The 12,775-nt window shown below is 40.1% G+C and overlaps 1 protein-coding gene across 2 annotated transcripts in view; it reads left to right on the top strand.

Annotated features, from left to right (window-relative positions):
• LOC309881978 (contactin-4) overlaps positions 1 to 12,775 on the top strand; it is a 296,368-nt gene that overhangs the window by 225,142 nt on the left and 58,451 nt on the right. For both annotated transcript variants that reach the window (XR_014318217.1, XM_082768563.1), the window contains exons 8-11: positions 965 to 1,067; positions 1,688 to 1,872; positions 10,270 to 10,406; positions 11,826 to 11,955. Coding sequence is in view for 1 of the 2 variants with exons in the window: in XM_082768563.1 (XP_082624689.1) it covers positions 965 to 1,067; positions 1,688 to 1,872; positions 10,270 to 10,406; positions 11,826 to 11,955 (555 nt within the window). In the remaining variant the exon portion in view is untranslated. The remainder of the gene's footprint in view (positions 1 to 964; positions 1,068 to 1,687; positions 1,873 to 10,269; positions 10,407 to 11,825; positions 11,956 to 12,775) is intronic.

Below are 12,775 nucleotides of genomic sequence, written 5' to 3'. Positions count from 1 at the left end.
ACAAATGCATTTCATTTGGATGGCTGACTTTGTGCAGCAGCTGCTCTTTGTGCAACGTAGCAGTGAAAGAACGAGGTTGAAGAACGCTGATGTGACTTGTTAGTGCACCAAAGCAGGCGTTGCACAGGTTACCACGTAAAGAGAGATTGGATGTAAGCCTCAGAGTGAGCATTTTCAGCTTCAAGCCTCTCTAACTGTGAAAAAAAGTAAAGCCAAAAGGCTTCTCTCGCCACCTCCTTGCAACACAGGGAGACAGCGCTGCAGCCACAGCCACCATACCCAACCCTGCTGCCCCTGGGTGCCCCAGCAGCGCCCCACAGTTGGGATTTAACCTGCAATCATCAATTAGCTGATAATCACTATTGGTGAAATTATATGTGCAGGTTTTAAGACAGTACAGTGACAAGAAACGGAGTGATTTATCATGAGTGTAATGGCCCTTTTATGTGCACAATTTTTCTAACACAATTTGGTGAAGAGGCTGCCACAATATGTGGTTTACTGGGGCAGTAAATATGAAGAAAGTGTCCAAGGAGTGTATGGTCTCTGTGCCTCTAACTCCTTGAAGTTAATAGAAGCCTTGATTACCTCCAATACTTTTAAAACTTTTTCTAATGGCATTTGTTCCGCATTTCATTTTCTAGAAGGTGGTGAACCTCCCTTATTATTGCTTCCTTTTATTCCGCAAGTTACCTGCAAAATCCGTGAATATTCAAAAGTCAAAAGTAACACAGCCATGAAGAAATGTTAATCTTTGGCAGATGGTGTGGAGCGCTGGTTCTGATTTTCCTCTAGTAGTAAATGGGAAAAGAGCCCACACTGCACGGCTGTTAGCAACGGGCCATGTTTAAAATGAATGGATTAATTGGGCAAGTAATGATGTAGAGAAGAGCTCAGCACAGAAACACTTGCGGATTTATTGCAAAACTTCAGCCCAGTCTTAGTGTCTCTTTTATGTTTGCAGGGGTGATGGGGGAGTATGAGCCGAAAATAGAAGTGCAGTTCCCAGAAACGGTTCCATCTGCAAAAGGAACAACGGTGAAACTGGAGTGCTTTGCCCTGGGAAAGTAAGTTATTATCCACCGTTATTTCTTCATCTTCTGACTTTCATAGTGCTGTGGAGTTTGCAAAGTTTGCTAATCCTTCACTTTCCGCAGCAGGAGTTACTTATTTTCAGGATTCATTACAGACAGAGGACTTGGGGAGCAGCAACTTTACTCAACAAAAACATAAACTCTCAAGGAGGAGAGAAGATATAAGTTATTTTGTAAAGATGTGGTTGTACATTTTACTTCTGAGGTCTCATGCGAGACCTAAAACACGTTCTGGTTCTTGAGTAAGCACTAGCAGCACTTTCAAAATGAAAACGTGGGATTGGTAAGAAAATTGATGTATTGTCACAGCAGAAACCCAAATTCAACTTTGTCTAAACATCACTTTTATAACATAGTCTCCTGTTTTTAAGACTATGTGAGCAATACACCATTGGTATGCATATACTTATATAAAGTATATACAAGGCACCCGACTTAAAATTGCTCCAGATCCTTCACAGAGTCTTCAGACTGGCCACGTCTTCATCATCTTCAAACATGAAGAAGTTTCAAGTTGACGAGACAAGATGCTATCAGGACAAGACCTGTAGCTTTTATTATGAATCTTATTTTGCTTTGTTTTTCTCATTTAGCCCAGTTCCTACGATCAGCTGGAGGAGAGCAGATGGGAAACAGATACCCCGAAAAGCTAGGAGACACAGATCAAGTGGGCTTCTGGAAATCCCAAATTTTCAGCAAGAAGATGCTGGACTCTATGAGTGTGTAGCTGAAAATGTGAGAGGGAAAAATGTGGCACGAGGACAGCTGATATTTTATGGTAAGCAGACTGTCTGATTTTAGGTGGTTTTATTATATCAGATGCAATATGCAGTAAATATTTTGTGAGAATATCATTTTGGGGGATATTTTTAAAATGACTTTCCTTTACAAACAACGCATCTCAAAAAGGGTGTAATTTGGAATAAAACCTGTCTGAATAGCACATATTGATTGGGAATCAAAGTTGCTGGATAACAAAAACACATCGCTCTAAGGACATTGGCATGGTAACATGCAGAAAACACTTGCAAACGGTTCATTTGCCTTCTCATGGCCGCGAGTAAAGAGCAGGGATTTTGGTGGAGCATGGTGGTGGTTACAGCTTGTGATTTATTATGCATGTGTCGCTCCACACTATAGGTGTCGTTCCCAGCTTGTGTTAATAAATGTTAATTGTGTATAACCAATTAAAGACTGCTTGCAGAATGGGTTTCTGGTAGTGGTTGCACAGCCTGGAATTAAGGTATTAACCATGTCAGAGCCTGCAGTCAGGCCCACCTAAAGGCTTTCTACACCTGCTCCTATGAGACGGATATTTTAGAACTGGAAATTTTAGAACTGGAAATATTTCTAAAAGACACATTTAATTTTGAAATCCGATATATTTTTTTGAGCTTCCATTTCATTTCTTCACTTATAGTTGGCTAAAACAAAATGAGGCAATGTTACAAAAGGGTTAAATAGCAAGAACAAAGTGAAATCTTTCATGTTAAGGAAAGAATTTGGGGTTGATTCAAACTGTTTTTTCCTTTTTAATTAAAATGGTTTGAGGATTGCTGTTTCAGATAATAAAAAATTGCATGTTTCTCTTGATTTTTCCCATGTGGACAGTAAATGAAGTCTCATCAGTTGTACAGTTTTGCTCAGCCCAGAGCCAAGGCTGCAGTAAATCAAGCCTTTGGTGGACTCCTACTGGAGCAAACGTTAGATTACAATCTAATTAACCAAGTGAAATTTCCCAGTCCCATCCCGTTTCTGGTGGACAGCAGATCATACACAAATGCTGCCACCATGGCTTGTGTCGATTTTCACACTGTTTCAGCACAGAAGCTAAAGGCTTCATGGAAAGATCAGTGTCCCCTCTCTGGTGGTCCTAATGAGGGGAACCATCTTTACGTCCTCTTTTCTTCATGTAAGCAGAGGGTTCATACAGGGGAGTGTTAGCCTATGATCTCTGCTAATTACTGCTTTTAAAGATAATAGACTGAAATACCAGGCTTGTCTTCAGAATGATGAGATGTTGGTCTGTAAATACCCAGTTTTCAAGGATAGCCTGTGTTTGGCAGCCATTTATTACTGAAAACAAATTGTTTTTTAACAAAACTCCCTTTCTGCAAGCTAGGCTTTTGAATTTCACATAGCAGTGTTTGTTTTTTTTTTAAAGAAAGCAACTTCCTGTAGACTTTTCATATAAATAGTTGAGGCTGAATGAAAGCTATTTTTATTTATAAGATAATGACATAATATAAGTATTATGTCATTACGGAAATATAACAGCAATGTTGGCAGAGCTACACCAGTTGCTTTTGGTGGGTTGGGGGCTGATGCTCGGAGCAGGAAATGCTCTGGAGTGTGTGATGTGGAACATCAGGCAGGGGCTTACGTGCAGTGCTGCACAGGGACACACTCTGTCACAGCATCTGCCCCGGAGATTAAAATCTGGCTTTAACAGTGTTACTCTTTTCAACCTGGTTATCTGCCTCTGTGCCTAGTAAAGAAAAAAAAGCAAAAAAAAAAAAAAAAAAAAAAAAGAAAAAGAGAAGAAAAAGAAAATGAAATTCAAATTTGCCTGCTTGCTGCAGATAACCCAGCCCTGCTTGTGTTGTCAACTTCTTTCAGTGCTACTGGAAGTTGTCAGGAAAGGTTGACTTCTGTTGTATTTCATTCTTGTATCAATGTTTATTTTTTCCTCTGTTAGCATATCAGTGACATGAAAGTTGTTTGACATTCTTGTTGCAGCAGGAAAGGTTAATTAAATGTGCAAGATCTGTTCTTCCTCCATTTTCTCTGCTTTGAGCCCCTACAATAGGCTGTACTTTATTGTTCTCCTACAGCATTTGTTCTGAGTGCTACATGTCCTACTTGATAGATAGACCTATGACAGAAAACATGTTAGTGTTAATGCAATTACAGTGACTTATACCTGTTTTCCTGACTATTATAACTCTGAATGACATATCACTTGGTTTCTTGCTTGCTGTAAGACTCTCTTGTTCTGACTGCCTTCTTAACCTGATACCATGTACCTGAAATCAGCTCCTGAGCTCCAGCAAATTCAGCTGGAAGCCAAGCCTTCCGTATTTCCACCCATATTGTAGCTGCCATAAGGGCACGTTGTGCCACGATGCTGACTGCGCGGACCATGGCTCCTGCACGGTGCCTGCCGGCCAGGGCTCACCACACCACCAGCTCTGTTCTGATCCCAGCATTTCGGAAGTGCTTCCATTGACCTGATTCTATTTTTAATCTGGCTGCTCATTAATTTTCAATTCATGAATTTTCAATTCAGCCCTCCATGAGGCTCAGATTTATATCCTGAGCAGAAAGCAACGTCATGGTGATTTTTTTTCCAAATTTACCATAAACATTACCTTAGCTAGCTATGTTAAAAAGGAGTTTCCTTTTCTTTCATAAAACCAGTATTGAAAAGAAGATTATTTGTTAGCATTGTGTTTCATTGATGTTAAGTCTCCCAGGTCCTATTTTATTCAGATCTTCCTTTGTCAGAGAGTTGCAAACCCAAGGGTTGTTTTGAGTGTAGGGCAGGAGGCAGTAGGCAAATGCACAGCCCCAAGGAACCTGTAAAGTGTTGCTGCTGCCACTCATCGTGGTGCTTAAAGCCTTCCATCAGGGCTGGGAAACCATTTAATTGGCTGGGAAGAAACCATTTAATTGGCTGGACCACTTTTCAGATTAAATATTTCTGAAATCAAAGTCCCACCAGGAATTTATGTGGCTCCTTAATTTTACACTGAAAACGGTCCCCCTTTCATGAGTGAGCCTGTGTTTTGTTTGTGCTGAAGCCACTTTATGCCACTCTGTAAAACAAGCTCAAATGTAAATCACATTGTGTTCTTCATTGTTGTTAGAGGTCTGAAAAGGAAAATTGCATAAGTGAAGATCAGGGAGTTGTATGTCCCTACTCCATTTAGGCCCCAGATAACAAATAACTTGCTGGAAAAAATCAAAAACACTTGAAATAATATGAGTTACTGTACTGATAAAATACAAGAAAATTAACATAAATAGCACAAGTATATGTTATTATTAGTTATAATTTACATGCCTCACTAGAAAACCTAGTTTGCTACCCGTTATGTAGATATATTAGAAATCAAGTTCTCACCTTCAAGCATCTCCAGGTTCATTTTATTTAAAGTTCTCAAATCTCATGTTGTTACTGAATACTGTGCCAATTTAACTCTTGGTTAACCACCATTTAAAGACCAGACAGCAGCCAAATCCATCCTTTCTGCAAGCTGCAGCTGGCTGTGGGAGCAATCACTGCAGTGCCCATCTCCATTGGTTGCACTCTCCCAGGGGAAAAGCAGTGCTCTGGATGAGGATGGCTTCCCTCCTGCCAGCAGAATGTGTGTTTTCTCAGACTTTCATGCAGGATGAAATAACTCTGAGTTTTGAATAATGTGCTGCCTGAAGGAAGTAAGGGCTTTCTGCACAGACAGCAGGCATCTCTCTCCTCTACTTCCCCTTTTCCTAGGGATAGCTGGAAACCTGCTTAAAGATAAATCAATTTCTAGGAGATTCAGAAAAAGTGCTCAAATTACTGTCATTTTGCCTTCTAAATATAGCTCTTCATCGTGAGAAGCTAAAGCAGGTATAAGAAATGAAGTGAAGGCTACTCAGAGAATACCCGCATCTTCCTTATTCTCCTGGGTCACTACAGTCTAGAGCATCAGTGATTAAAAATAAATAAATCCCTGAGGTCTGGTCTGTATGAACGTGTCTGTAATACACACAGACTTTTGGTGCCTGACATAAATTGGGAAAAAGTCATGCAATGGTGCAGAATAGCTTATAGAACAGGAATTAAGTACAGGTAAGGGACAATTTAAGTAGTTTTTATCAGCTAGATTAGTTCCTTTGAATTCTTTCCTTTGTTTCTTTTCCTCTGATACTTAATATTTTAGTAATAAGCAGAGCTCTTCAGCTGGTGAATTATGGTCAGTCTTCTAGAAAGACAGAAAGGAGACAAACTGCCCAAGCAGTCGTATTGGCCACAGGCAGATGAAGGGAGATGATTTTGATGTGACATTCAAGCAAATGACTTTGGGGGGGCAGTTTTGCACGTTTGAGACTTGTATGGATTTCAAATAGTCCTCAGTTGGCAGCAGAGGTCAGGAGGAAGAGATTAAGAGGAGGAAAGGAAGAGAAGAGAAAAAGTGGTAACTTGAAGTCTGGTTTCACATTCCTGTGATCGTTGGGAATGACAACAAATTGGGGCCATATGGGTGTTGTTTACAGAAGCTATATCCCCATTTGGACCACGATGACGCGTGCACTTGTCTGCACAAACTTTATACACTGGCTGTATCGTTTATTTTTAATTACTCATGTATTTCTCCCATCTGTTTTTCTTATTTCTTATGCTTGGCTTTCTGGTCTTCAGGCATTTCTGATCCTGGGCTGAGTCTCAATCTCCTCAGAATAGATAGAGTAATGGACAGTCATTCAGCCCTTCATCTGCCACTAATGATGAATTACACAGCCTGCTCTAGGTCATCAGCTGCTATAAATTGGCTTAGGAACACTGAAATCAATATACAACGACCAAGAATTGGATTCTGTGTATGTATTAGTACCTCATTTGCTTTAGTCTTTTGGGCTGTTTTGAACTCGCAGGAGCATAACAAGTCCTACAGATTTATTTCTGTTTTACTTCTTACATCGCTCCCATAACTCCTTGGTTTTGTTTCTTATTTCTGATATGATGCATCATCATCGGCTGTGTCATTTCATTTTCAAACGTCTTTCAGGAAGTGATTTCCGGTCCAGATTCCCAGTGCCTACTTTTGCTTCTCAGTTTGCTATAGGGAACAGACTTGCTCTAGACTCTTTTCTCTTGAAGAAGCAAGAGTATACTTGGGCATAATTCTGTAATCACCTGGTTTAAAATGCCCCACTTTATGTTTTCAAAGGCTAAGTGAAAAAGGTTGCTGGTTTTTGTGGTTTGGGTTTTTTAACCCATACTTATCATTATTCTTTTGTCCACTTCAGTACCCATTCCAGGCAGCTCTCATCACCTATGAGGGGAATATTTCTCCTATAAACTATAATTATGCAAGTGCCATGTTTATATTTTAAGCTTTTTCTTCCAGTTTATAGATTGAGTATATGACTTTTCTTTGCAACTCAGATGAATTCTTATCAACTTCTATGTTTGTTTTTTTCTTTCATATCAGACTTTTCCTCCAGGACCTTTCCAACCAAAACCTGTAACAAACTACCCCTAATACAGCCATATGTCTAGTCCCATCACACGGAAGAATTTCTCTTTGCTCAGCACCACAGAAATTAAATGAAAGACTTTTTCAAGAACACTGCTGTCAGTCATTAAATTAAAAAAAAAAAAAAAAAAAAAAAAAAAAGTTATCTTGAACAATGCACCTATACCAGGAAATGTAGTATAGAGCTGATTCATACCCTTATTTGAATTATTTTAATTATCGTGCTTGAAATCTTGTGGCACATTACCGTGTCTTGGTATGATCCCCAATGGGAGGCTGTCAAATTTCATTATATTATGGCAACTCTCATTTGGTGGCTCAAACGCATTTGCTCCATGGACCAACCCTTGTGTATTACTCAATATTAAGTCAAGAGCATGTCTGGTATTCTCTGAAATGAGCTGTTCAAAGGAGAGGTTGACCTAATTAGAAATGTCTCCCAAAGAGCAGCAGAGAACTAAGTTCCTGGGAAACAAAGGGCTCCTCCAGTTTTCTCTGAGCTTTTTTTTTTTTTTTTTTTTTGACCTAATAGGCTTGTTCCGTACTCATCTGCAACATAAATAGCTGTAGGATAGAAAGTTTAACCAGGTTAAATAACTGGAAAGGATGAACCGTGGTGTGAGCCCATGGCTCACAGGTGCCACACGTGCATTGCAGCGAATTGGCTGCCCACAGGCTCCCAGCATTTCCAACACCATGGGTCTGAATCACCGCACAGTTCTGTAGGGTGGGATTTCACAACTGTAACCTGCACTCTGTAAATGAAGGACTGGATGGGCACGAGTCTTTCACTGGGTTGAGTAAGAACTTGCCTTAGTCGGGGAGCCTGATTGCCTGCAATGAGGATCAGTATTGAACTGAAATAAGGATAAATATTAAGTCCTCTTTGCTCCTCACATGAGGGTTTTTCTGTTTTCTTTCTTTTTACATAGCTTACATTTATATGCTGTAGAGCCCACTGTGCTTTTTATGCGTTTTATAGCTTTGCAGGTTCCTTTCAGTTGTTTTGTCTGCTTTTTTGTTTTCTTGTGGGAAATCAGTAAAACAGTACTGCAGAAAGGCAAATGGGTCTGTGTGGTTTTGTAGAGCTCTTTTTATGATATCATAAGACTCTTTTCAAAATCATGAGTTAGATGCTATTAGAATAGTAAATATGGAGACTCATGAGTAATTTGCAAATGTCCTTGAGCCAGTGAACCTGCGGAGTAGCACAGGGTGTCTTGGCTCAATGGAATTGTTCAAGTTCTTACTCCAAAAGACAGAGCTGACTTTCATCTCCCTGCATTTAAAGGCTTTCCTTTTCATATGTCTTCAGATACGGTTAATAAACAAGCTTAACATACTACAGGGCAGAAGGGGCGGTCAGAGAAGCAAGCACCACTCACCTCTCCTTTTCAGCTCCTTCTCTTGCTCCGGCATTGTCATTATGTTCAGTTTGCCTTTCTGCTTTTCTTACAAGTCCCTTGGAATATTTCTTGTGGCTTATTTAAGATTCTGTGCAATGTTCTTCCTCTTTCTTCTGCGCTTTGTTGTTTATAGATACAGTGAGAAGGGAAGCATGCAATGAGGTGGATGTGGGATTAGGCACACATCTGTCGCAGTCTGAACAGTTTTAAAAGGCACTGAGCTCTCTGAGAGTGTATATCCAGCATCTCGTAATGGTAGACATGCCAATAGTTTAGGTATAGTCATACCAACTAAGTTCAACTTAGCATTTTCATATAACATTTTTTAATTTATCCTTTCAGATCTTTTTTTCTGGTCCCTATTTCTGTCCAAAGGAAATATAATTTTTTTTTTTTTTCTCTTGGAGTAATCTTAATTTTTTTTATCTGATTACATGTGAAAGGGGATTAATCAGGTTCTTGGAGACCTCTGCTGGTTATATCTTCCTACTAAGTCTCTCAGATTTTCTTACTTCAAAATAGGGCAAATGACCACTAAAAAAACTGAACTCACTATTTTTTTTTGTTTCCTCCCCTCTCTCTCTCTCTTTTTTTTCTTTTTTTTTAATGGTATTTTCTGAAATGTATTGTAGATAAATCTAGCATGCGGTTTGTGAAGGTAACATAAGAAAGAGGTTCTGCGTGTTCTCCAAAAAGTGGCAATTTTGATCTGCATGTGGGGTCTGGCTAAACTTAAGCTGTATGTTAAAACAAACAACTACAAACTCCAATAATAATATGTAAAACATAACTAAAAATATAACTACATAAATGTCTGAAAACTACCAGCACCATTTTTAATCAAATTCTAAAATTTATCTCCAATATCTGCTTGTGGGGTTAATACGTTTCTTCAATGTCATCAATATAATTATCAACTCCAAAAAGTTTTTCATATACATGGAAGATCTTCATAGGACAGTATTCCTTGGATCTCATCCACATCTAAAAAAAAAGTCTAAGAATATATTATTTGTACCTGAATTTGTGCTGTAACCATGCAGGCCAAAGTTCCGTGTATAATCTTAATTTCATTGCAGAGATAGCTGTAAATTACTTTTTTTGTTTGTTTGTTTGTTTGTTTGTTTTGTTTTAGTTGAATACTAAATGTCTCTTTTTGAAGGCTCAGTGGTCCAACAATGCCATCTATTCCACTGGGGCAGCATGTGAACCATTGCTTTGTTTTGATATAGTGGTGGTGATGATGATGATGATCTGTGTTTCTGAAGCTGCTCCTTTTTCATTAAATGTTTTTATTTAAAATGAAAGTTAGGAGAGAAGGTTCTGATCTTGCATGTGCTACCCTTCAGGAATTAGAACTGAACTCAGGAAAAAAAATAAAAAGAATCCTCAGGGTTAGTAAGCATGTTTTTAAATCCAACCCTTTAAATGTGATGATAAAGGTGTATGGTTGTTCGCTTGCATTCTGAAGAGCATGCTATTGTTTGCAGATGTGAGGTTTTATTCATTCCTTCTGCATTGCAGCTCAGCCCAACTGGATTCAGAAAATCAGCGATGCACACGCAGCCATCGAGGAAAGTGTTTTCTGGGAGTGCCGTGCGAGCGGGAGGCCAAAGCCCTCGTACCGCTGGCTGAAGGACGGGGAGCCACTGCTGCCCCAGGTAGGCACTGTTGGAGTGGCTCTCATTGTGCATATTTTATTACTTTTGGAATAGAAATGGAAGTGATGGCAGTGTTCTGAAATCCCCATGCTCTGTAGGCAATTCCTTGCCATGCTTGGTGGATGCCTTTGTATGGAATTGAGGTCCTGGGCTGGAGGATACAGAGATGCCCCATCCTTTCTCTTGGGCAGATGTTGGCTTCAAGAGAGTTGTTGTTAATGACGTAGCATGTACGATAGCTGTGAGTTTCAAGTTCCTCCTTGAAATGAAGGATCCACAGTGCAAATCTAATGCGTGTGAGAAAGTGGGAAAGGCTGAGTGGGACTGTGGGTGGACATGGATTCATTTTTTCAGTTTATGGTTTTCAGGTGAACTTCAGCTGCTACTGAAACCATTTCTGCTGGTCTCTAGCAGCATTCCCATTCCTCCGGCCCTCCTGCCAGGGACACGAGGAGCTGCCTAGATGGGTGGTCTATAGGAGCAGAGCAAGAGCGTCCTCAAACCACCAAGGGGAATTGCTCAGTCCTGTGATTGCCTCAATTATAATGACAAACTAAACAAATTACTAAAGCACTGCTTTCACAGTAAACTGCATTTTTCCCCTTCACTTACTGTGAAAGAACATGGCTGCTCAGATTTGATCAAACCCTGACAAAGATTGCACAAACATTAAATTTCCACCCTACGGCCAAGTAGAAGGCCAATAGCTCTTTATATTACTATTTTTTTTAATGGTGAAACTCTTGGGAAGGGAGGGAACACTTTGCTTTACTTATTAAAATTGATAACATGAGCTCCATATCCTTAGGCTGACAAATGATACTGTGGTCTTTTGTTCCACACACTAATTTTACTTGCTTCATGCTGGTCACTAGCAGATGGTCTTGTACTTAAATCACGTTAGTGGCTGATACAAAGAAAAGGATCATTAAATTATTAACTATACTCTTTTCAAGAAAATGCAGAGGATTAAAAATATTTCCCATTGTACCAGCTAAGATGGCAACCAGTCTTCCAGACCTTCATTGCCCTATATACCTGTAATGCCATCGCTTTAAAGAATGAGGTTGGCTCTGATACGCCACCATGGAACAAAAGTGCAATTTTTTATTCAAGTTTACTTACTTGAAAGGGAGATTAATCTAAATGGTTTGGGTATTAAATCAATGAGAAGTCAAGGGAAAGTCCTCCAATTTAAATTGCATTTACCAACTACTGTATTGTTTTTTTTCCACATAGTATGTAACCTGACAAGAATTTAGTTGGCAGACAAATAGATTGGAGCATGCAATTTTTTCCTGTTGCCCCTACCTTTCTTTGTCTACCTGGACATGCAGTATGGCACAACTGCTGCTGGGGATATATTCCAAGGAGGGATCTCCTTACTCACTTCTTTATTTGTTTCACTGTTTCCTACAGGGCAGAGTTCAGATAGAGCAGGGCTCACTGACGATAGCAAACGTCAGCCTGTCGGACGCCGGGATGTATCAGTGTGCAGCAGAAAACAGACATGGCATCATTTTTGCCAGTGCAGAACTCAGTGTCATAGGTAAGTTTACTTTCCTGAGTGCTACAACCCTCCAAAATTGGCACAGCTTTAACCCAAACTGGTTCTGCCAAGTTTTGGTGTCTGAAGCAGAAGTGCTGCTGAGGATTTATGTCAAGTTGTTTTTAAATAGAGCATAAAATGAAAACTTGAGAAAACAGATATATAGAGAACAGATTTCTTTACATGATCCCGTATTCTCATATTCATCCAGGTAACTGAGCAAAGAGAGCTGGCAAGCTCACTCACCTCTTGCTGTTAGAAACATGTTGTGGAGACACCCACGTATTGCCCCAGTTCAAAGCACACTGGACAGTAGCTGCCTGCTCGTGGGCTGCAGAGACGGACTGTCCTGAGGAGATGTTGAAAACCCTTCTGTCCGAATAGACCCTTCACCATCCAAACGGCAATCACGATGCTTCAGTCCCAAACCCTCACCAAGAAAAACTGCTCCTGCCCCGCCTGTTTTGTGTACCCCTACTCTAGTTTTCCCCATTAGTATCAGGGGAAGCTCCTGTGAACTGAGAGTCCTCAGCTCCTCCAGCGGGTTAGAATCAGGCTTAAAGTGAAATCCAGCCAATGTGTCTCTGAGTGAGAATAGAATTCAAGTCTCCAGACTCACACTCTTTACTGAATTAACAAGCTGTTTTCCTCAACAAAACCTAATGGGAACTATTGGAGGCAGGTCTGTGGGTGTTACTGATGTGTAAGGAAGCAGTAGGATTACAGGAGGCAGTAGGATTACAGAAACAGGCTCAGCTCACTGATGCCCAGTGCCCAGATAAGAGCAACAGGCATCAACCGAAACACAGAAAATACCATT

The sequence above is a fragment of the Aythya marila genome (genome assembly GCF_965140915.1).
Source record: "Aythya marila genome assembly, chromosome: 10".
In the NCBI taxonomy this organism is placed as follows: domain Eukaryota; kingdom Metazoa; phylum Chordata; class Aves; order Anseriformes; family Anatidae; genus Aythya; species Aythya marila.
The sequence above is the reverse complement of the archived record's forward strand: the minus strand, read 5'-3'. Positions and strand labels throughout refer to the sequence as shown.